Raw genomic sequence first — 22721 nt, forward strand, 5'->3', positions numbered from 1 at the left:
TACTTGTGTGCATATTTTTCCATTTTTAAAACTATACATATAGAATTTCCAGAAAAATTTCTGTGCACTAAATAGCAGGTGTATATGTGTGCGGATATGTTTGGTGTGATAATTTTCACAGTGGACATATGTGTGTAAGAAAGGGAGACTGAGACCTTGAATTGCTTTGCAGAAGTTTTATCCTTTCTTTAAGAGGGGCTCACATGTTGGTGATGCAATTGCCCTGTCGCATGTTAACACCAGCCACTTCTGGGAGAAATTTGGAGATGTAGTAGAAAATGACCCTTCATAGCTGTGAAAAGCAGAGATGTGCTGATTATGAAGGGAATTGTCATCATCATTGATATTGAGTAATGAGTACTGCTTAGAAGTGAATCAAAGTAAATCATACCATGAAATAGCTATAAAACTATTTCAGTTGTATTTTTGTAACCCCCCTTCCCCTTCATGAGGTGCACAGAATAAAGGAGGGGTCACATAGTTACCAGGGCTGTTCACTACTGTCCCAGACCTTTCTTTCATGCCAACATGCCCATAGCAGCTCCTGGGAATGCTGGGGTTCAACCAGCAGTGGGGGAGGTTCAATCTTCTTGACCACTGCTGCCACAGTTTCTGGCATGAAACTCTTACCCCATTCTCTTGGACTGGTCAGAATATTCTCAGAAGACAAGTCTTCTCAAAGGACAAAGGCACTAGTACTGTAAATAAAACATGGAGTCCAACTGTGGTATTTATCTGAAAAAAAATGTTTACTTTAACTGAAAAAGAATGATCCAGGATAAGACAGCCATAATTATGAATAGCAAGATGAAAATCATGATAACAAAATCTGTGGTTTCTAATTAACAAAAGCTGTGCAGCATGCCTTTTACTCTACTTTGTGTTTTAAATAGGGCACATGTGGCTTTGAACTTCAGATAAACAAATGTCTAGAACTTGCAGAGTACCTGTACAAGAAGTTGAAAACCCAAGAAAACTTTGAGCTTGTTTTGGATACTGAAGTAAGTTTCTAAATCCCCTGATCTCCTTTGAACAGTCTTTGTGTCTACTGTACAACTTCTAAAATACAGATTCAAGAACTCAGATGCAGGCATATCTTCATTCAGAGGCTCATCTCTTGAAAACACATGCCCATTAGTTGACTTGCTTTTACCAATACAGTTCTTACTATACTATAGTACTTTTCCCTTCTCTACTCATTCCTCTTTATTCCATTTAAAGATGATAGGCTGATATTTAGCGCTACTTAGTCAGATAAGTAGGGACTTATCCAGCTATGTGGCAGCTGCTGAATATCCAGCTATATTCAGCCTTCACCACTTAGTCGGATAAACTACTTATCCAGCTAAGTAGATAGCCGGATAAGTCAGGAATGGCCAATGGAAAATAATAGGTCAGCATTACTTATCTGGCTAACTTCCCCTAGATTCATGAAAATGTTGTAAATATAACAGAAACAGCACCCACAATAAAAAAATAAAAATAGGCATGGTTAATTGTAGACTTACAACATCAGAGAGAAAGAAAGAACTTTAATAGGAGGACTAGGACTCTCTATATAAATACCACTGTAGATGGGCACATTCAATTCAGGGTGGGGTGTTACATACATAGTCAGAGAAATTAACTGCAAATTTGATATCACTGAAGAATCTTTATCATTTGAATCGATGAAAGGTACAAGAAGAATTGATTTGTGCGATGCAGTCCCACTTGCACACTTAGGGGCAGATTTTTAAAGGGGTACACGCATAAGATACGCACGTACCCCCCGAAAACCTGCCCCAAGTTCCCCCTGCATGCGCCAAGCCTATGTTGAATAGGCTCGGCGGCACGTGCAAGACCCGGAATGCGCGTAAGTACCGGGGCTTTCCTAGGGGGGGGTGGGTCGCAGTGGCGCGTCATCCAGGGGCGTTCCGGGGGCTGGGCCACGGGCTTGGTTCCAGCCCAGGGGTGTGACTGCGGCCTCCGGACCAGCTCCCGGACTGGAACATGAGTTACGCCTGCCTCGGGCAGGTGTAACTTTTGGAATAAAGGTAGGGGGGAAGAATTAGTTAGGGCCGGGGGGTGGGTTAGGGAGGGGAGAGGAAGGGAGGGGAAGGTGGGGGGAGGCAGAAGGAAAGTTCCCTCCGAGGCCGCTCCAATTTCGGAGCGGCCTCGGAGGGAAACAGAGGCAGGCTGCGCGGCTCGGCGTGCGCAGGCTGTCGATTTTGCACAGCCTTGCGTGCACAACCCCGGATTTTAAAAGATAAGCACGGTTACGGCTACACGCATATCTTTTAAAATCCAGCGTACTTTTGTTTGCGCCGCAGGCGCGTACTTTTCTAAAATCTGCCCCTAAATGTTAAATTTACATACTAAGGTGCATTGCGCTGTTTATTGCACATATTAGAGCCATTTAACGTTCATTTGGGTCCTAACGCATTTTGATGAATGATCTGGTTAGCCGTTAACTGCCGATATTCAGACTTATCTAATTAAGTTAATCAGAGAAATTAAACCTGCCATAGAGTGGGTCTAAATTAGCCAGATATAACCATGATACCTACCTCCTTTCTTTCACTTTCCAAGTCTATATGTTTATGGATGCTTGTTATTTTAATTTGTTCATTTTTCACTTTGTATTTTTATAATTCTTATTATGATTGGTTTTTTTTTATGTTAGCTTTTAATTATGTATGTTTAACCTTGTAAACTGCTTAGACCTACATATTGTATAGGCAGTATAGAAAAGCATCTAAATAAAATAAATAAATAAAGTAGAGCCAAATATGGGGATATTCAGCAGCATAGCCGTATTGCTCAATATCCCATGTAAGTTCACTGGATAAGTCTTGTCCTACTTATTTACATAAATATTCAGTTTTGTCTATTGACATGTATAACAATATTTGATCTGAATTGCTGGTGTTTGCCCTACAAGCAAGATTGAAGAAAGTAATAATAGTTTTCCATACAATACTCATTTATTGTACCTCTACGAGATTGAAATGCTTTCTGTTTAGTTTCTTATGTATTTAATACATTTGAAGTTCAAATGGAAAGCATTTTAAAATTGTTTGAAAAAAATTAAACAAAGAATGCACCATATACTATCCAAGATTAAAAACTGAATACTTCTTTTGGACCCATCATTTGAATATTATTTAATTATGTGTAGGCTATATTATAATCTAATTTAATTTGCGATATTTTTTATTATAAACTATTTTTCAGCCTGAACTCACAAATGTTTGCTTCTGGTATATTCCACAAAGTCTCAGAAAAATTCAAAATAAAACAGAGCGAAACAAAAAACTTGATCAGGTGAGATTCCAGTTAGAGAATTGGCCTATAAAGGTCATTTTATCTTTTCAGATAACATGGATTGAATGCATTCCAGATGTCTAGCAGTTATTTGTATTGCAAAAGTAAAAATTTTATTTAACTGTATATTGAAAATCACTAAAAAAACTGTGTAGCTATAAATGAATGGGAAATTGGTGAACTTCTTCAAATAGCGTCCTCTAAATTAATGAAATATAACCAGATTGCCAACAGACTGCTGTGGGAATCAACAGTTAATTATTGACAGAGTTAGTACAGAGAGAGAAGGTTTATTTAAATGTATTGCAAGAGTGAGGGTCTGGATACATCAATAAATTAGCAGTGGCATACAGAACCTTTTACCCTGGGCTCTTGTTCAATTCAGTCTAGTCTATGGCCATAACAGCTGAAACATATTGAGCCATTATTCAAAGGCATTTAGCTGGATAATGTATAAGTTATCCTGATAAATGCTGACACTTCAATATCACAGGAAATTATCTGGCTAAATTTTAGCTAGAGAAGTCACCATCCAGCTACAAATTAGCACAATTAAACTCTGGAATTTGTTGGCAGAGGATGTGGTTAGTGCAGTTAGTATAGCTGTGTTTAAAAAAGGATTGGATAAGTTATTGGAGGAGACGTCCATTACCTGCTATTAATTAAGTTGACTTAGATAATATCCAATACTATTACTAGCAATGGTAACATGGACTAGACTAGTTTTTGGGTACTTGCCAGGTTCTTATGGCCTGGATTGGCCACTGTTGGAAACAGGATGCTGGGCTTGATGGACCCTTAGAAACATAGAAATATAGAAATGACGGCAGAAGAAGACCAAACGGCCCATCCAGTCTGCCCAGCAAGCTTCACACATTTTTTCTCTCGTACTTATCTGTTTCTCTTAGCTCTTGGTTCTATTTACCTTCCTCCCCCACCATTGAAATATCTAGCTTGATTAGTTAGGGGTAGTAGGGGTAGTAACCGCCGCAATAAGCAAGCTACACCCATGCTTATTTGTTTTACCCAGACTATGTTATACAGTCCTTATTGGTTGTTTTTCTTCTCCCCTGCTGTTGAAGCAGGGAGCTATGCTGGAAATGCGTGATGTATCAGTCTTCTCCCATGCCGTTGAAGCAGAGAGCCATGCTGGATATGCATCGAAAGTGAAGTATCAGACACATTTGGTTGGGGTAGTAACCGCCGTAACAAGCCAGCTACTCCGCTTTGTGAGTGTGAACCCTTTTTTCTTCTCCCCTGTCGTTGAAGCAGAGAACTATGCTGTATATGCATTGAAGGTGAAGTATCAGGCTTATTTGGTTTAGGGTAGTAACCGCCGTAACAAGCCAGCTACTCCCCTCTTTGTGAGTGTAAATCCATTTTTCCACATTTCCTCTTGCTGTTGAAGCTTAGAGCGATGTTGGAGTCACAGTAAGCATGTGTATGTTTATTGAATAAGGGTATTGTCTCCAGGCAGTAGCTGTCATTCTGGTGAGTCACCCACTCTTCATTGGTGGCCTCTTGACTTTATGGATCCACAGTGTTTATCCCACGCCCCTTTGAAGTCCTTCACAGTTCTGGTCTTCACCACATCCTCCGGAAGGGCATTCCAGGCGTCCACCACCCTCTCCGTGAAGAAATACTTCCTGACATTGATTCTGAATCTTCCTCCCTGGAGCTTCAAATCGTGACCCCTGGTTCTGCTGATTTTTTTCCTACGGAACAGGTTTGTCGTTGTCTTTGGATCATTAAAACCTTTCAAGTATCTGAAAGTCTGTATCATATCACCTCTGCTCCTCCTTTCCTCCAGGGTGTACATATTTAGATTCTTCAATCTCTCCTCGTACGTCATGCGATGAAGATCCTCCACCTTCCTGGTCGCCCTTCTCTGTACCGCTTCCATCTTGTCTTTGTCTTTTTGTAGATACGGTCTCCAGAACTGAACACAGTACTCCAGGTGAGGCCTCACCAAGGACCTGTACAAGGGAATAATCACTTCCCTTTTCTTACTCGATATTCCTCTCTCTATGCAGCCCAGCATTCTTCTGGCTTTTGCTATCGCCTTGTCGCATTGTTTCGCAGACTTCATATCATTAGACACTATCACCCCAAGGTCCCTCTCCTGCTCCGTGCACATCAGCTTTCCCCCCCCCATCGAATACAGTTCATTCGGATTTCCACTCCCCATATGCATGACTTTGCACTTCTTGGCATTGAATCTGAGCTGCCATATCTTCGACCACTCTTCCAGTTTCCTTAGATCCCGTCTCATTCTCTCCACTCCTTCCGGCGTGTCCACTCTGTTGCTGATCTTCGTGTCATCCGCAAAAAGACAAACCTTACCTTCTATCCCGTCCGCAATGTCGCTCACAAAGATATTGAACAGGACCGGTCCCAACACCGATCCTTGCGGTACACCACTTAAAACCGCTCTCTCTTCAGAGAAGGTTCCATTTACCATCACACATTGTCTTCTGTCTGTCAGCCAATTTGCAATCCAGGTCACCACCTCGGCCCTCACTCCTAAGCTTCTGGTTTTATTCACCAGTCTCCTGTGCGGAACCGTATCAAAAGCTTTGCTGAAATCCAAGTATATGATATCAAGCGCTCTTCCTCGATCCAATTCCTTGGTTACCCAGTCAAAAAAGTTAATCAGATTTGTCTGACTGAATCTTCCCCTGGTGAATCCATGTTGCCTCTGGTCCATCAATTCTCCGGATTGTAGATAGTTCACTATTCTCTCTTTCAGCAGTGACTCCATTACTTTTCTCACCACCGAAGTGAGGCTAACCGGTCTGTAGTTGCCAGCCTCCTCCCTGTTCCCACTCTTGTGAAGCGGGACCACCACCGCTCTTCTCCAATCACTCGGCACCACTCCCGTTTCTAGGGATCTATTGAACAGGTCACACAGCTGAGCTGCCAGAACATCTCTGAGCTCCCTCAATATCCTTGAATGAATCCCATCAGGCCCCATGGCTTTGTCCACTTTCAGGTTCTTTAGCTCTTCCCACACATTTTCTACTGTAAAAGGATTTATATCCATTCCACTTCCCTCCAGTTTCTTGTTGTGTAGAGATGGTCCTTCTCCAGGGTCTTCTTTAGTGAACACAGAGCTGAAGTATTCGTTTAATATTTCTGCCATTTCTTCGTCTCTCTCCACACATTGATCATTACCACCTTTCAATTTCACTATACCACTTTGGACCTTTCTCTTTTCGCTGATGTATCTGAAAAATGTTTTGTCACCATTTTTTATCTCCTTGGCAATCCTCTCTTCTGCTTGACTCTTTGCCAACTTGATTAATTTCTTTGTCTCCCTCAGTTGATACAAATATTCTTCTTTGTGCTCCTCCCTTTGGGATCTTTTATATTTCTTGAATGCTGTTCTTTTAGCTTTAATTTTGTCAGCCACCTCCTTTGAGAACCAGATAGGTTTCAATTTTCTTTTGCTTTTCTTTACATTTCTAACATATAGAGCAGTTGCCTTGGTGATTGCTCCTTTTAGATTGGTCCACTGTTGATCCACATCTCTCTCGTTCTCCCATCCTTTAAGTTCTTCCTCCAGGTACTTCCCCATTTCCTCAAAGTCTGTGTTTTTGAACTGTAAAACTCGGGTCTTTGTGGTTCTTTTCCCTATTCTTTTAGTGATATTAAACCATACCGTTTGATGATCACTACTGCTGAGGTGGGCGCCCACCTGGACATCTGAGACATTATCTGCATTAGTGAGCACTAAGTCGAGTATAGCTCCTTCTCTCATGGGTTCCAACACCATTTGTTTGAACAAAGATACTTGCATGGCATCCACTATCGCTCTACTATTTTTAGTTTCTGCAGATGGGATTTTCCAGTCTACATCTGGCATATTAAAGTCACCCACGATCACCACTTCTCCCTTCTTACCTATCTTATGGATGTCTTCAACCAGATCTCTGTCCAGCTCTTCCTTTTGGTTTGGAGGCCTGTAAACCACTCCAATATAAATGGACGCTCCGTCATCTTTTTTTAGGTCGAGCCATAGAGCTTCTTCCTTACCCCAACTTCCTTGTAGCTCAGATGCTTGGATGTTGTTTCTAACATAAAGAGCCACACCTCCCCCTTTTCTATCCTCTCTGTCCTTCCTTAACAAGTTGTAGCCTGGTATTGTTGTATCCCATTCATGAGATTCTGTGAACCATGTTTCTGTGATAGCAACAATGTCCAATTCTGCCTCAGCCATTAGGGCCTGCAGATCTGGGATTTTATTTCCCAAACTATGAGCATTTGTGGTCATAGCCTTCCAGGTACTCTCTTTAAGATTATTGCTTTTCCTGGACTCCTTATAAGATATTAGTTGAGATTTGTTATTCACTTCACTCTTTCTTTTTGTAGTTGTGCCACTGTTGACAGAGTTATTCATCTCAATTAGATTTTTCTTTTGGTTATGGATCTTGAAATTCTGCATGCATTGTATTTTCTCTCTCTTTGCTGGTAACACTTCAATGTTTTTCTCAAGAACTTCTTCAGTTTTTAATATAGAGAAGGCTTGTTGTTCTTTTTGCATTTGGTACATTGTGTGTCTCCTCATCACAGGTCTAATTCTACCAGAGCCCACTGTAATCCTGGATTGTAAAGAATTTCTTAATGACCTGTTTGAGTGGGGGGGGTATACCTGTTGGCTGCCCATCTGTCAAGAATGGGTGACTGTGGGGCCTACCTGAGCCTACTGAAAATCCTTTTCTTGACTCCTGGCTTTTCTGTGATATTGGGGAATTATTTTCTGAGTAATGCAATGTGGGTGTATTACTTTTAATTGAAGCTAATTGATCTTTAATCTCAGTCAGCTCCTTTTTCAAGGAAGAGAGTTGTGCACAATTTGGGCAAGCCCTAAGTTTCCAAATGACTTCCCTGACAATAAATGCTCCACAATGGTTACATTGGATAGTCCTCATTTTGATAAATTTGTCTGATGGATAACACCTGAGGAACAACTAAATTACCAATTTATCCTGTTGCCAATTGTATTTAGGTAGACTATATTAGAACAACCAACCTAGGGGTGGGTGGGTAGAGGGGTAGGGTGGGAGGGAAGCAGACAGAATAGCAAAATTAAAGCTATGTAAAAAGGCTTAATTTAAAGAAATCTTAGCTTTGCCAAGTAAGTTGGACTGTAGTCTCTCCTCTCTCTTTCAAGCAGACTGACTAGAGCTGGCCTGATCACCCTTAGTCTGACCCAGTATGGCATTTTCTTATGTTCTTATGTTCTAATGTGTCATGGGCATTTTGGAGTCAGAAATGAGATAGCTGGGAAACCTATCCAGCTAATTCCAATATTAGGTTACTAAGTATTTCGTCTCACTTCAGCCGGCCCCAGGAGCAGGTCTAAAGTTATCTGGAAACATTCCCAGGAAAACTTTAGAATAAACCAGCTATATTCTAAAGAAGCTGGGTAAGTGGTGACAATGTTTTAAAAAATTATGTGGCCTACAGGTCAAGTGGCCTAATTCCCACAATACCCCCTCCTTGTATTAAAAATGGGCCCTGCTGGACTGAGTCCCCCTCCGTCCCCCTCAAACCTCTCCAAGTACACTTTAAAAATCAAACTGCCAAAGTTCCACATGCTAGCCTCCTCTCTGCCCTCTTCCCAGTTCAGCAAAATCAGAAGGCAAAAACTCCCTCCCCTCCCAACCCTAACCATCCTACCCACCTGGTATCTTTTCAGAGTCCTTTCTGACAGTGGGATCATGGTACCTCAGCTTTTCAGTGTGTTTCTTCATCTTAAGTGGATGGTAGTATACACCCACTATTAGCATGATATTTCTATGGATAAGTATTCCACAGTGCATTTTGTCTCCTGCAGGATTATCCTCCTCCCTCCATGTGTCTGAGAAAGCCTATAATGTTTATATCTTCTTATAATGCCATACATTCTAATTCTCTTACTATTCAGACTCCTGGCATTTGAAAACAGACATTTTAAAATATGTTTGTATTTGCCTTCCAACTTGCCTATTAGTAGAATATACAGGCAGTTTAGATTAATTCTCATCGAGGTGAATTTTAAAAGGCCTACGCACGCCAAAGCCGGGAGATACCTGCTCAAGTTGAGTCAGCGCATGCTGAGCAGATTTTATAAGCTGCCCAAGTACGCAATGTATCTTCCGCCATGCACAGAAGTCAAAAGTTTAGAAAAAGGGGTGCGGTGGGGGTGCACGGGCATGTGCTGGGGTCCCCTGCCACATAACTTTATTATGTATTTATTTATTTAAAAGTTTTTATATACCGCACAATAAGGCATTTACATGTCCGTCTAGGTGGTTTACAAATACACAATCATAATTTAAAAACAGAGGTAATACAATAAAATACAATACATACAAAGAAATTTGGCCTCAGAGTATTACGATCAAGTAGTATATCTGCAATTGTTATGTTCTATAAGCATTATTAAACAGATACGTTTTTAGCATTTTTTTGAATTCTTTATTATTTGATATCAGTCGTATTTTTTCAGGAAGAATGTTCCACAATGTCAGACCTGATACAGAGAAAGTTCTTTTACGTATTAACGCTAAACTGACGGTTCTGACTGATGGAATTTCTAGCAAACATTTGTCCATAGATCGGAGTTGTCTTGACGGTTTATATATTCTCAACAAGGAGCAGAACCATACTGAATTAGGGTTATAGAGTAAATTATGGATAGTGGACAGAATTTTGTATGTAATGCAATGGGTTATAGGAAGACAATGCAGGTGTTGTAATATGGGAGTTATGTGTTCTTTTCGTGATTAGTTGTAAAGCATTCTCGCAGTTGCGTTTTGAACAAGTTGTAGAAGATGTATTGTAGATAAGGGTAGTCGTAAATATAATGCATTACTACTGTAATGCATTATATTTAGGATTACCCTTATCTACTGTCCGGAAATCAGATGATAGTAGAGATGTGAATCGTGTGCCAGATCGTCTTAACGATCAGGTTCGGCTGGGGGGGGGGGGGGGGGGGCGGGAATCTGATCGTTAAGATATGTGAATTGGAATCGTTTACGATTCCAATTCACATCGCTAATTTTTTTTTTAGGGAGGCCCGCGCTGCTAAAAAAAACCCACCCGACCCTTTAAATTGACCCCCCACCCTCCCGACCCCCCCAAAACCTTTTAACATTACCTGGTGGTCCAGGGGGGCCTCAGGGGACGATTTCCCGTTCCCAGGCATCAGCTGCGCTAAAATAAAATGGCGCCGATGCCCCTTTGCCCTTACCATGTGACAGGGTATCCGTGCCATTGGCCATGGCTGGATACGCAAACACAGTCTGAGTTCTAATCCATATCCAGCATAACTCTCTGCTTCAACGGCAGGGGAGAAAGTATGATACTTCAAGCATATCCAGCATAGCTCTCTGCTTCAACGGCAGGGGAGAAAGTCTGATACTTCAAGCATACCCAGCATAGCTCTCTGCTTCAACGGCAGGGGAGAAAGTCTGATACTTCAAGCATACCCAGCATAGCTCTCTGCTTCAACGGCAGGGGAGAAAGACTGATACTTCAAGCATATCCAGCATAACTCTCTGCTTCAACGGCAGGGGAAATGAAGAAAAGTGGATCTATATACAGACAACCAACAAGGATTGAATTACATAGTCTGGGTAAACAAATAAGCATGGGTGTAGCTTGCTTATTGCAGCGGTTACTACCCCTAACTAATTAAGCTAGATATTTCACTTAGATGCAGCTCCAACACTGCTCTCTACATTAATGGTGGGGGTGGAAGGGAAATAGAACCAAAAGGTTACTAAGAGCCAAGAGAAACATATAAGTTCCTTCTGTAGCAGCAGCTGCTGCATCAACATGGCCGCGGCATCTTCCCCGCGCAGCTAAGCTCCACCCCCTGAAGTTCTCTAGGGCCGCGCGGGCGGCTATAGCCTAGATTTAAAGGAACCCCTACTGGAAGTAGGACGGTTCCTTCCTGCCAGCCCCAATCTTCAGGGAACTATTTAAGGCAAGGTCTGAGCCTTCAGACCTTGCCTTGGCTTCTTGGCTCCTGTGTTTGTCCCTGATTGTGGTTCCTGCTTGTTTCCTCCATGCTTGATCTCTGGACTGGCTGCTGTACCTTCTGGATCTTGACCCCTGGACTGGCTGCGGTACTTTCTGGCTCTCGACCCCTGGACTGGCTGTGGGACTTTCTGGCTCTCGACCCCTGGACTGGCTGCGGAACTTTCTGGCTCTTGACCCCTGGCTTGGCTGCTGAGCGCTCCTTGGTCCTGGCTCTTCGACCTGCTGAAGGTGTCAGCATCTGCTCTCTCGACCCGCTGGAGGCACCAGCTATCTGGAAAACACGACCTGCAGGAGGCGCCTGCATCCAGATCTTCTTCAACCCTACAAGCAATTCTGAGGACTGGCCTCGCCTTCCGACAGTGGGCCTAACGGACATCACCGGACCAAGGGTCCACTCCTCTAACCATAACAAGAACCCACTTGTTTGAGGCAAGGGCTGGATTGTAGCTGTGGATTTGAGGCGACTCGCCATGTTAAAGTCAAGAAGGTGACATCTGTGAAGAACTGATGTGGAATCCATGACTGGAATCGCCACTTGCAGAAGCGGAGATAAGTTTAAGCTGAAGATGTCCCCAGGGCAAGCACCAGGACAGTACGAGCAGGAGATGGGTTGGAAGTGACGAGACAAGGACAGGTATAGGGTGCAGGTGCCTCCTGCAGGTCGAGTAGAACCCAGGGAGATGAGCCAGCATCGCAGTGGAAAGAACGGAGATGGGCTCTGGAACAGAGGCAGGCGCCTCCTTCAGGTCGAGAAGGTTCCAGGATGGATTGAACTCGGAGATGATCTAGATGCAGGTGCCTTCTGTAGGTCGTGGGATCCAAACAGCTGTAGATGAGAGACACAAGCAGCAAAAGAAAATAAAATTGGCTAAAGCAAGGTATTAAATGTCCAGGAAACTGGGAGGAAAAATTCTGGACTAGGAATAGGTTATCAGAGTGTCCAGGAACTAAGACAAAAAATTCTCTGGGCAAAGAGCAAGTTTAAAAGTATCCAGGAACTGAAGCAAAACTTCTGGGTGAAATCAAGGCTAATATGGCACCTAAGGACACAGGACATCAGGACACTGAACATCTGGAACATAAGGAATAGAAGACAGGTGACGCAGGAGCTCCGATGAGGGATGAGACCAGGAACATCAAGGAGACGAAGTTCAAGAACATGAAGAACACAGAATGAAGATCCATCAAGGCACAGGAAGACCACGGAAGACCTGGATCCACAGAAGACCACAGACACTATGAAGACTGGATCTGAAGGCACTGAGGAACAGCAGCTGATCCAGTGAAGGCTGATGATGTCATCATTGAGGGCCGTGGGGCTTTTCTCGCCGTTGGCCCTTTAAATATCAACGAGGGGCGTGCGCCCATGCCTAAGGTAAAGCAGGAAAGGGAGATGCATCGGTGGCATCCCTGTCATGTGGAAGGACCAGAGGACAGCGGCGGTAGCGGCAGCAGCCCTGCTGTGAAGAAGAAAGCAGGCAGCAGCAGCAAAAGCTTCATAAGAATATAAGAACATAAGAAAATGCCATACTGGGTCAGACCAAGGGTCCATCAAGCCCAGCATCCTGTTTCCAACAGTGGCCAATCCAGGCCATAAGAACCTGGCAAGTACCCAAAAACTAAGTCTATTCCATGTTACCATTTCTAATGGCAGTGGCTATTCACTAAGTGAACTTAATAGCAGGTAATGGACTTCTCCTCCAAGAACTTATCCAATCCTTTTTTAAACACAGCTATACTAACTGCACTAACCACATCCTCTGGCAACAAATTCCAGAGTTTAATTGTGCGAGGAGTAAAAAAGAACTTTCTCCGATTAGTTTCAAATGTGCCCCATGCTAACTTCATGGAGTGCCCCCTAGTCTTTCTACTATCTGAAAGAGTAAATAACCGATTCACATCTACCCGTTCTAGACCTCTCATGATTTTAAACACCTCTATCATATCCCCCCTCAGTCGTCTCTTCTCCAAGCTGAAAATTCCTAACCTCTTTAGCCTTTCCTCATAGAGGAGTTGTTCCATTCCCCTTATCATTTTGGTAGCCCTTCTCTGTACCTTCTCCATCGCAATTATATCTTTTTTGAGATGCGGCGACCAGAATTGTACACAGTATTCAAGGTGTGGTCTCACCATGGAGCGATACAGAGGCATTTTGACATTTTCCGTTTTATTCACCATTCCCTTTCTAATAATTCCCAACATTCTGTTTGCTTTTTTGACTGCCGCAGCACACTGTACCGACGATTTCAATGTGTTATCCACTATGACACCTAGATCTCTTTCTTGGGTTGTAGCACCTAATATGGAACCCAACATTGTGTAATTATAGCATGGGTTATTTTTCCCTATATGCATCACCTTGCACTTATCCACATTAAATTTCATCTGCCATTTGGATGCCCAATTTTCCAGTCTCACAAGGTCTTCCTGCAATTTATCACAATCTGCTTGTGATTTAACTACTCTGAACAATTTTGTGTCATCTGCAAATTTGATTATCTCACTCGTCGTATTTCTTTCCAGCTCATTTATAAGTAAGGGTCCCAATACAGATCCCTGAGGCACTCCACTGTCCACTCCCTTCCACTGAGAAAATTGCCCATTTAATCCTACTCTCTATTTCCTGTCTTTTAGCCAGTTTGCAATCCACGAAAGGACATCGCCACCTATCCCATGACTTTTTACTTTTCCTAGAAACCTCTCATGAGGAACTTTGTCAAACGCCTTCTGAAAATCCAAGTATACTATATCTACCGGTTCACCTTTATCCACATGTTTATTAACTCCTTCAAAAAAGTGAAGCAGAATTGTGAGGCAAGACTTGCCCTGGGTAAAGCCATGCTGACTTTGTTCCATTAAACCATGTCTTTCTATATGTTCTGTGATTTTGATGTTTAGAACACTTTCCACTATTTTTCCTGGCACTGAAGTCAGGCTAACTGGTCTGTAGTTTCCCGGATCGCCTCTGGAGTCCTTTTTAAATATTGGAGTTACATTTGCTATCCTCCAGTCTTCAGGTACAATGGATGATTTTAATGATGTTACAAATTTTTACTAATAGGTCTGAAATTTCATTTTTTAGTTCCTTCAGAACTCTGGAGTGTATACCATCCGGTCCAGGTGATTTACTACTCTTCAGTTTGTCAATCAGGCCTACCACATCTTCTAGGTTCACCGTGATTTGATTCAGTCCATCTGAATCATTACCCATGAAAACCTTCTCCATTACGGGTACCTCCCCAACATCCACTTCAGTATGTTGAAGCATAGAAATCATTTAATCTTTCCGCGATGGCCTTATCTTCTCTAAGTGCCCCTTTAACCCCTCGATCATCTAACGGTCCAACTGACTCCCTCACAGGCTTTCTGCTTCGGATATATTTTAAAAAGTTTTTACTGTGAGTTTTTGCCTCTACAGCCAACTTCTTTTCAAATTCTCTCTTAGCCTGTCTTATCAATGTCTTACATTTAACTTGCCAATGTTTATGCTTTATCCTATTTTCTTCTGTTGGATCCTTGTTCCAATTTTTGAATTATGATCTTTTGGCTAAAATAGCTTCTTTCACCTCCCCTTTTAATCATGCCGGTAATTTTTTTGCCTTCTTTCCACCTTTCTTAATGTGTGGAATACATCTGGACTGTGCTCCAAGAATGGTATTTTTTAACAATGACCACACCTCTTGGACAATTTTTACTTTTGTAGCTGCTCCTTTCAGTTTTTTTCTAACAATTTTTCTCATTTTATCAAAGTTTCCCTTTTGAAAGTTTAGCACGAGAGCCTTAGATTTGCACACTGTTCCTTTTCCAGTCATTAAATAAAATTTGATCATATTATGATCACTATTGCCAAGCGGCCCCACCACCGTTACCTCTCTCACCAAGTCCTGTGCTACACTGAGAATTAGATCTAAAATTGCTCCCTCTCTCGTTGGTTCCTGAACCAATTGCTCCATAAAGCTATCATTTATTCCATCCAGGAACGTTATCTCTCAGCGTGACCCGATGATACATTTACCCAGTCTATATTGGGGTAATTGAAGTCTCCCATTATTACTGCACTACCAATTTGGTTAGCTTCCCTAATTTCTCTTAGCATTTCACTGTCCGTCTCACCATCTTGACCAGGTGGACGGTAGTATACCCCTATTACTATAGTCTTCCCCTACACACAAGGGATTTCTACCCATAAAGATTCAATTTTGTATTTAGTTTCATGCAGGATGTTTATCCTGTTGGACTCTATGCCATCCCGGACATAAAGCGCGACACCTCCTCCTGGGTGCTCCTCTCTGTCATTGCCATATAATTTGTACCCTGGTATAGCACTGTCCCATTGGTTATCCTCTTTGCACCATGTCTCTGAGATGCCAATTAAGTCTATGTCGTCATTCACTGCTATACATTCTAATTCTCCCATCTTACTTCTTAGACTTCTGGCATTAACATACAAACATTTCAAAGTTTGTATTTTGTTTGTATTTTCATTCTGCTTTTTAATTGATAGGGATAAGTTAGAATTTTTTAGCTCAGGTGAGTTTTTGTTACAGGCACTTGGACTATTTTTCTAATTATTGGAACCTCACTGTCGGGATGCCCTAATTCTGATGCAACATTAGTATCCTTTGATGATACCTCTCTCCAAACCATGCGCTGAGTGACTGTCGGCTTTTCCCTTTGTTCTAGTTAAAAAGCTGCTCTATCTCCTTTTTAAAGGTTAGCGCCAGCAGTCTGGTTCCACCCTGGTTAAGGTGGAGCCCATCCCTTCGGAAAAGACTCCCCCTTTCCCAAAAGGTTCCCCAGTTCCTAACAAAACTGAATCCCTCTGCCTTGCACCATCGTCTCATCCACGCATTGAGACTCCGGAGCTCTGCCTGCCTCTGGTGACCTGCGCGTGGAACAGGGAGCATTTCAGAGAATGCTACCCTGGAGGTTCTGGATTTAAGCTTTCTACCTAAGAGCCTAAATTTGGCTTCCAGAACCTCCCTCCCACATTTTCCTATGTCATTGGTGCCCACATGCACCACGACAGCCGGCTCCTCCCCAGCACTGTCTAAAATCCTATCTAGGTGAGGCGTGAGGTCCACCACCTTCGCACCAGGTAGGCATGTTACCAGGCAATCTTCATGCCCACCAGCCACCCAGCTATCTACATTCCTAATAATCGAATCACAAACTATGATGGCCGACCTAACCCTTCCCTCCTGGGCAGTAGGCCTTGGGGAGATATCCTCAGTGCGAAACGACAATGCATCACCTGGAGAGCAGGTCCTTGCTACAGGATCCTTTCCTGCTGCATCTGGTTGGTGCTCTCCCATCATGAGACCTTCTTCCTCCAAGGCAGCATCAGGGCTGCCAGTCTGAAGTTGGGACTTGACTACTATGTCCCTGAAGATCCCATCTATATACCTCTCTGTCTGCCTCAGCTCCTCTAGGTCTGCCACTCTAGCATCCAGAGATCGGACTCATTCTCTGAGAGCCAGGAGCTCTTTGCATCGCGTGCACATGTACAACTTCTCACCGGTGGGTAAAAAATCATACATGTGACACTCGATGCAAAAGACTGGGAAGCCCCGCTCTTGCTGCTGGACTACTGCCTTCATCTCAATTTTGATCAGTTCCTAGTTAAGTTTTAGGTTGCTATGAGAGTAGGAATGTGTCTAACTTCCTTTAAATGTATTAGTGAATTCACTATGTGTCTGGTAGTGGCCTACCGGGGTCTGATCGAATTCTCAATAAAGTTTTTGTTGATGTTTTTTTTTTGTTTTTTTTTGTGTGAAAGTGGCACCTGCCTATAAATTAAGGGATGAGCTAGGGATGGGTGGGTTGGGAAATCCAAACAGTCTAACTTCAGTTAGTCAGCCTGAGTGACTCACTGCTCCCTTGATTAACAAAGAGCCTAAGAGCCTAACAAGCCTAACATGCTGCGAAGAAATCCCGGCAGCGGCTAAAAGCCGTGAAACAGCAGGAACAACAGTCCGGGAGGTGCACTAGGACTGTGGAGGAGCCAGGAGCGTCGCATCTTGGCCTGCCGTGAGACGGCATTGGCAGCGGCCAGGCTGACCGCGTTCGAGGTAGAAGGATGGTAAGGGACTGCCTGTTCCTGTCGCAGGCAGGATCACAACAAGTAGTTGGTGAATACTAGAAATCATTGAAGTGCTCGAAGGCCCACAGGCCTGGGCCATTCCTGGATGCCTTTTAACTTGCTGGAAACCATCATGAAGCCATGTTGGGAGATGATGTAACCTAAGAAAGGAAGCTTGACTTTTCAAAAAGGCACTTATCGACCTTGGCAAACAAGTGATTCTTCCTAAAGTACTGAAGCACCGTACGGACATTGGTATGGTGAGTGGTCAAATCCTTAGAAAAGATAAGGATGTTGTCCAAGTACGCGACGACCTTGGTGTAAAAAAGGTCATGGAAGATTTAATTTATCATGTGTTGGAATACCGCAGGGGCACTACAAAGTCTAAATGGTATTACGAGGTATTCGTAGTGTCTATCCCTGGTATTGAACGCTGTTTTCCAGACGTCTTCAGGACGAATGCGGATCAAGTTATAGGTGCCTCACAGATCTAGCTTGGTGAAGATGGTAGCACCCTATAGGCAGTCAAATAACTCTGTGGATTAAAGGTAGAGGATACCTGTCCTTGTGGGTAATGGCATTTAAGCAGCAGTAATCGATGCATGGTTGTAGAAACCCATCCTTCTTTGTGTTGAAGAAAAAACCCGCGCCTGCGGGCCACGTGGAGGGAAGGATGAAATGTTTAGCCAGGTTCTCTTGGATGTACTCCAACATTGCTCAGGTTTCTGGTACAGACAGTGGGTAAGTTCTGCCCCTAGGAGGCATGGTGCCAGGCAGCAACTCAATAGGGCAATCAAACTTGCGAAGGGGCAGAAGTATATTCGCCTTCTGCTTGGAAAATAGATCCTCAAATTCAGCATATGGAGGAGGGAGACTGGAACTGGCCACAGTGATGGGAATCACTGGGGGTGGTCCCATTCTCTTGAGGCAGGTGTGACGACAGGCTGGACTCCACTCGACGAGTTATAAGGTCTCCCAGTCAAACTGGGTAATGTGGTGCTGGATCCACGGTAATCCTAAAACCACTGGATGGATGGATTTTCTAAAATGAAGAACTGGACCTCCTCTTCGTGCAGGGCCCCGGTGAGGAGGTGAATGGGTTCCTTCACAAGGGAGATCCTTCGGGTAGTGGGTCACCATGGATGGAGGCGATGAGTAGCAGTTTCTCGATAGCATGAGTGGAGATGCCTATGCGGTGGATCAGGTCCTTGATGATGAAATTGCCACCTGCTCCTGAGTCAGTTAGAGCCAAGGCAGGGAAAGAACGAGAGTCCCAGGTCAGGGTGACTGGTAGTGTCAAATGAGGGGCTTGAGTAGTAGTGCCCAAGTTCAGGACCTCAATTGAACTTAGGCCAGGAAGTTTCCCAGATGGACAGGAACAAGATGATAAGCGGTGCCCTGCAGCCCCGCAGTACAGGCACAGACCCAAATGCCTCTATCTGAGGTATTCCTCTGGGGACAGATGCCTTCGGACCAGCTGCATGGGTTCTTCTGCTTTGGTGGAAAGTGGGATTATGCTGGGGGCGTACCCCACCACAGGTGGAGAGCGGGAATTTTCCTCAGTGGGACGTCGGGGTGACCGAACTTCTCGGTGACGCTCCTGAAGGCGGTGGTTGATGTGGCCTGCAAGGTTGATGAGGTCCTCGAGAGAGGGCGGTAGCTCAGGGGCTGCAAATTCATCCTTGAGTTGAGACGACAAACCGTCCAAATAAATGGCTCAGAGGCAATCCTCTTGCCAAGAGAATTCTGTGGCAAGAGTTCGGAGCTCAATAGTATACTCGTTGAGTGCTCGCTGACCATGCCGCAAACATAGGAGACTGGAACTAGCTACAGACTGCCTCCCTGGGTCGAAGGTCTGACGAAAGATGGCCACGAAACGTGGCATTTCTTGGAAGAGAGAGTCCGAATGCTCCCACAAGGGGGATGCCCATGCAAATGCCTTGCCCTCTAGACGCGACAGAATGAAGGTAACCTTCATAAGCTCATCCTGGAAGATGGAAGGCTGCAGAGTGAACTGCATATAGCAATGCTTGATAAACCCTCTGCAGAGCCTAGGGTCCCATTCAAATGGGGTGGAGTGAGTTGGGCCAGCAGAGCCCTGAAGGGTGAGGGTGAAGGCTGAGGGCTGGGTGGTGTGGACGTCAGTGCTGTAGACCCAGCGTGGGTATCTAGACGAGCATAGAGGTACTTGACAGAGGAGGCCAGCGCCACTAGGAACCGCTGCTGTTCCTGGATCTTCAGAGCCAGGCCCGGAGGGTGGATGGCTCCGCTGAGTCCAATGGCCCAAGGTGGGGTTGACGCTACCCGCTCCCACCGTCGGGAGGCAGAGCAAACTAGGAGATGGGGGCCAACTGGGGCTTCACCAATACCAGCCCTCATTCCCCACTGGTTGAGTACTTGGGTGCCAGGGCTGGCTGGTCTTAGGCGGGCCTCCATCAGATGACTCCTAGTGGATGTTGTAGCAAGTAGCCAGGAACCAGCAGAGGTATCGGAGGGACCGAGGCAGGTCCGGACGAGGCCGGGATCCAGAGGCCTGGGCGGCAAGGACGGGCCAGGAACATGAGTAGATGACATCCGGGCAGCAGAAGGCCGAAGCCTGACAAGGCCAAGTCCAGTGGGATACCAGAAGCAAGTTGGGAACAGGCAGGAGTCTTGGCAGGCGGCAGAGCTAGGCAAGGTATAGTGGAGCAAGGGTCGAGGCTGGTAATCAGCCAGAGCTTAGTCCAATGAAGCAAGGGTCAAAGCCACCTGAGCGTGGTTCAACAAAGCAAGGGTCAAAGCAAGACTAGGTAGGAACCAGGAACGGAGTCAGGAAAAGGAACTAGGAATGAAGTCAGGAACAGGACAAGCAGAGAGCACACGACAAGCATGGAGAACTGTTGCCAAGGCAAGGAATGAGTGACGGGCCCTGCCTTAAGTAGCAGGGCCTGATGATGATTCCCGCTGCGCTCCCTTTAAAGGTAGAAGAGACGCGCGCGTACCTAGGAAGAAGCAGGACCCTGGAAGATGGCATCTTCCTGTGGCACACATGGGGAGACCTGCCGGGAACTGGAGGAGCCCGTAGAGGAACAGGGAGAGACCAAGGAGGCAGCGGGGGTGCAGGAGCGCAAGCGGCTGGCCTCCGCCACCAGAGAGGACGGGCCAGGTCCGGGAGCCAGGCACCAGATGCGAGTAGGCCCAGTCGCGTGCCTGCTACAGCTGGAACACACGACCCTTTAAGGTAGAGACCCACAGGGAATCCTGGGTAAAGGGAGGAGTTCTTCCTTGGAGCATAAGACTGGAAGCCCTAGAGAGTTAGATGGGCCTTGGGGAGCTGACAGAGTCCCAGCATTTGTAAGGTACTGAAAGACCTGCAGCATCTAAGGTGGGTTAAGACTTTCTACTAAAAGAACTGTCTGCTTAAAGACTGTGTATTGCCTGAGGTTAAGATGTTTTGTTTTTCCTTTGCATTGCTTGTTTGAAATACCTGAAGTGAAGGTCAGCTGCCATTTTGTTTTGAACATTGTTTCCACTGTAAATAAAAGTGCACTTAAGCCACAGCCAGAGTCTACTTTTGGTTTCCTCTGTCTGTTACCAAGCCATCCACGGCTCGAGTTACCACATAAGGTGTTTAGAAGTGGGATCACTTGCCTAAAGCACGAAGCATTCACAAAAAATCTGCATCTGCGAAGCAGAGAGAAAAACCCCTCTTTTTCATTTTTTCCCCTCTTTCCTGGGGCCTCCCAGTTCCAAGCCAGTTTGTGCACAGTCCAAGGGGGAAATCCCCATCTAGTTAGTCAGGGGTCAAGAAGTCAGTAAGGGCTGGAGAGGCCAACAGGTTGTTTTTTTTTTTTTTTTTTGGGGGGGGGGGGGGGTTTGCTCTCCTATCTCTGGAATGGTGCACAATTCTGAGGCAGCTTAATTAGCAAGAAAGAGGGAGCAGGTGATCCAAATCCTGGCAACTGGCCAACAGCAGTTGCAAAACACCCTGCAAACACAAATTAATCAGCAGCAGGTGTTGCAAGAACGGATAACGCAGTGGCATATAGCCCTAATGCAGATAGCCCAAGCAGTGCAAATGACAGTGATCCGTCCGCATCCAGTGACCCTGACATTTCTCAAAATGTCCCTGGGTGAAGACCCAGGTGACTTTTTGCAGGACTTTGAGTATACCACAAGACTGGCAGGGTAGCCAGAAGACCAAGGGCTACATATCTAGGGAATTTACTGACTGGACTGTGTCAGTCCAGTTCTGGATGGGACAGCCACTTACCCAGAAGTCAAGGCAGCAATTCTAGAATGAGTGGGGCGATTTTGACATGAACTCTACAGGCGGGAGAGAACCTTAGAAACTTGTTCCACTGGCTTAAGGACGCCCCCTGGAAGTGGCTGCATGTGGAAGGGAAATTTGGAGTGGAAATAGCCAATGAGGTACTGCTGGAACATTTCCAGGATATCCTCGACCTGCCCATGTGGCAGTGGGTTTGCTGACACCCAAGCTTCATGTTTGAAAAGGCCCTAGAAGTGGCAGAGGCCTATCATCAGACCCAAACCATGTCTAAACTGCTATGACCTGGAGTGAAACTCCTTAACCTGGATAGGGATCAATTTGAGGTCTTAACTATCAGCAGAGCTGGTGCGGCTGGACAGTTCACCTCACCTACAATCTATAGTTGGACCACCAAGTTTCAGTTGTGGTGAAAGAAGCCATTTTGCAAGAGACTGTCCCTGCAGGGAAGATGAGGCAATGGAAATTAATGCAGTGACTCAAAACTGTTGTAACTTCATAGATGTCTCTAGCCAGGGAGTTTCTAATCCCAGTTGAGTTAGATGGGGTCCCAACACATACGCTAGTTGACTCCAGGAATATGAAAAAGCTTATATGGAGGGACCTGATGAAGTGAGTCCAAATAACTATAATAAGGAAATGACCCTGGTATATATTCACAGGGACCATTAACAATACCCTACCAGTCAGGTACACCTAAAGACCCCAGCCAGGCAAGAGATGATAGAAGTGGGGATACTCCCTTGCCTCCCATACCCTGTGATTATTGGATGTGACTGTGCACATTTCAAGTCTCTTTTGACTCAGCCTATGGCAAGTTCATCCAGTCATGACCATGATGAGTTGAAGTTCCCAGAACTCTTTCAATTGGAAGACCCTAATCTTTTTCACAAAAACTCTAAGACTCCTAAGTTCCGGAGGCAACACCGGCAGGATAAATAGTGGGGAGGAGGGGATCGGAATCAGAGGGAGAACACCCAGAATGTCTTACTGTCTCTCTTGGTGTGGGATCGGTATGATCCAGGGAACTTT

The 22721-nt window shown here is 44.7% G+C and overlaps 1 protein-coding gene across 1 annotated transcript in view; it reads left to right on the plus strand.

Annotated features, from left to right (window-relative positions):
- The window catches only part of LOC115083333 (glutamate decarboxylase 1-like), a 170374-nt gene that overhangs the window by 123526 nt on the left and 24127 nt on the right, over positions 1 to 22721 (plus strand). The window contains exons 12-13 of the mRNA XM_029587135.1: positions 894 to 1001; positions 3217 to 3306. Of these exons, the coding sequence (XP_029442995.1) occupies positions 894 to 1001; positions 3217 to 3306 (198 nt within the window). The remainder of the gene's footprint in view (positions 1 to 893; positions 1002 to 3216; positions 3307 to 22721) is intronic.

The sequence above is a fragment of the Rhinatrema bivittatum genome, chromosome 2 (assembly GCF_901001135.1).
Source record: "Rhinatrema bivittatum chromosome 2, aRhiBiv1.1, whole genome shotgun sequence".
Lineage (NCBI taxonomy): Eukaryota > Metazoa > Chordata > Amphibia > Gymnophiona > Rhinatrematidae > Rhinatrema > Rhinatrema bivittatum.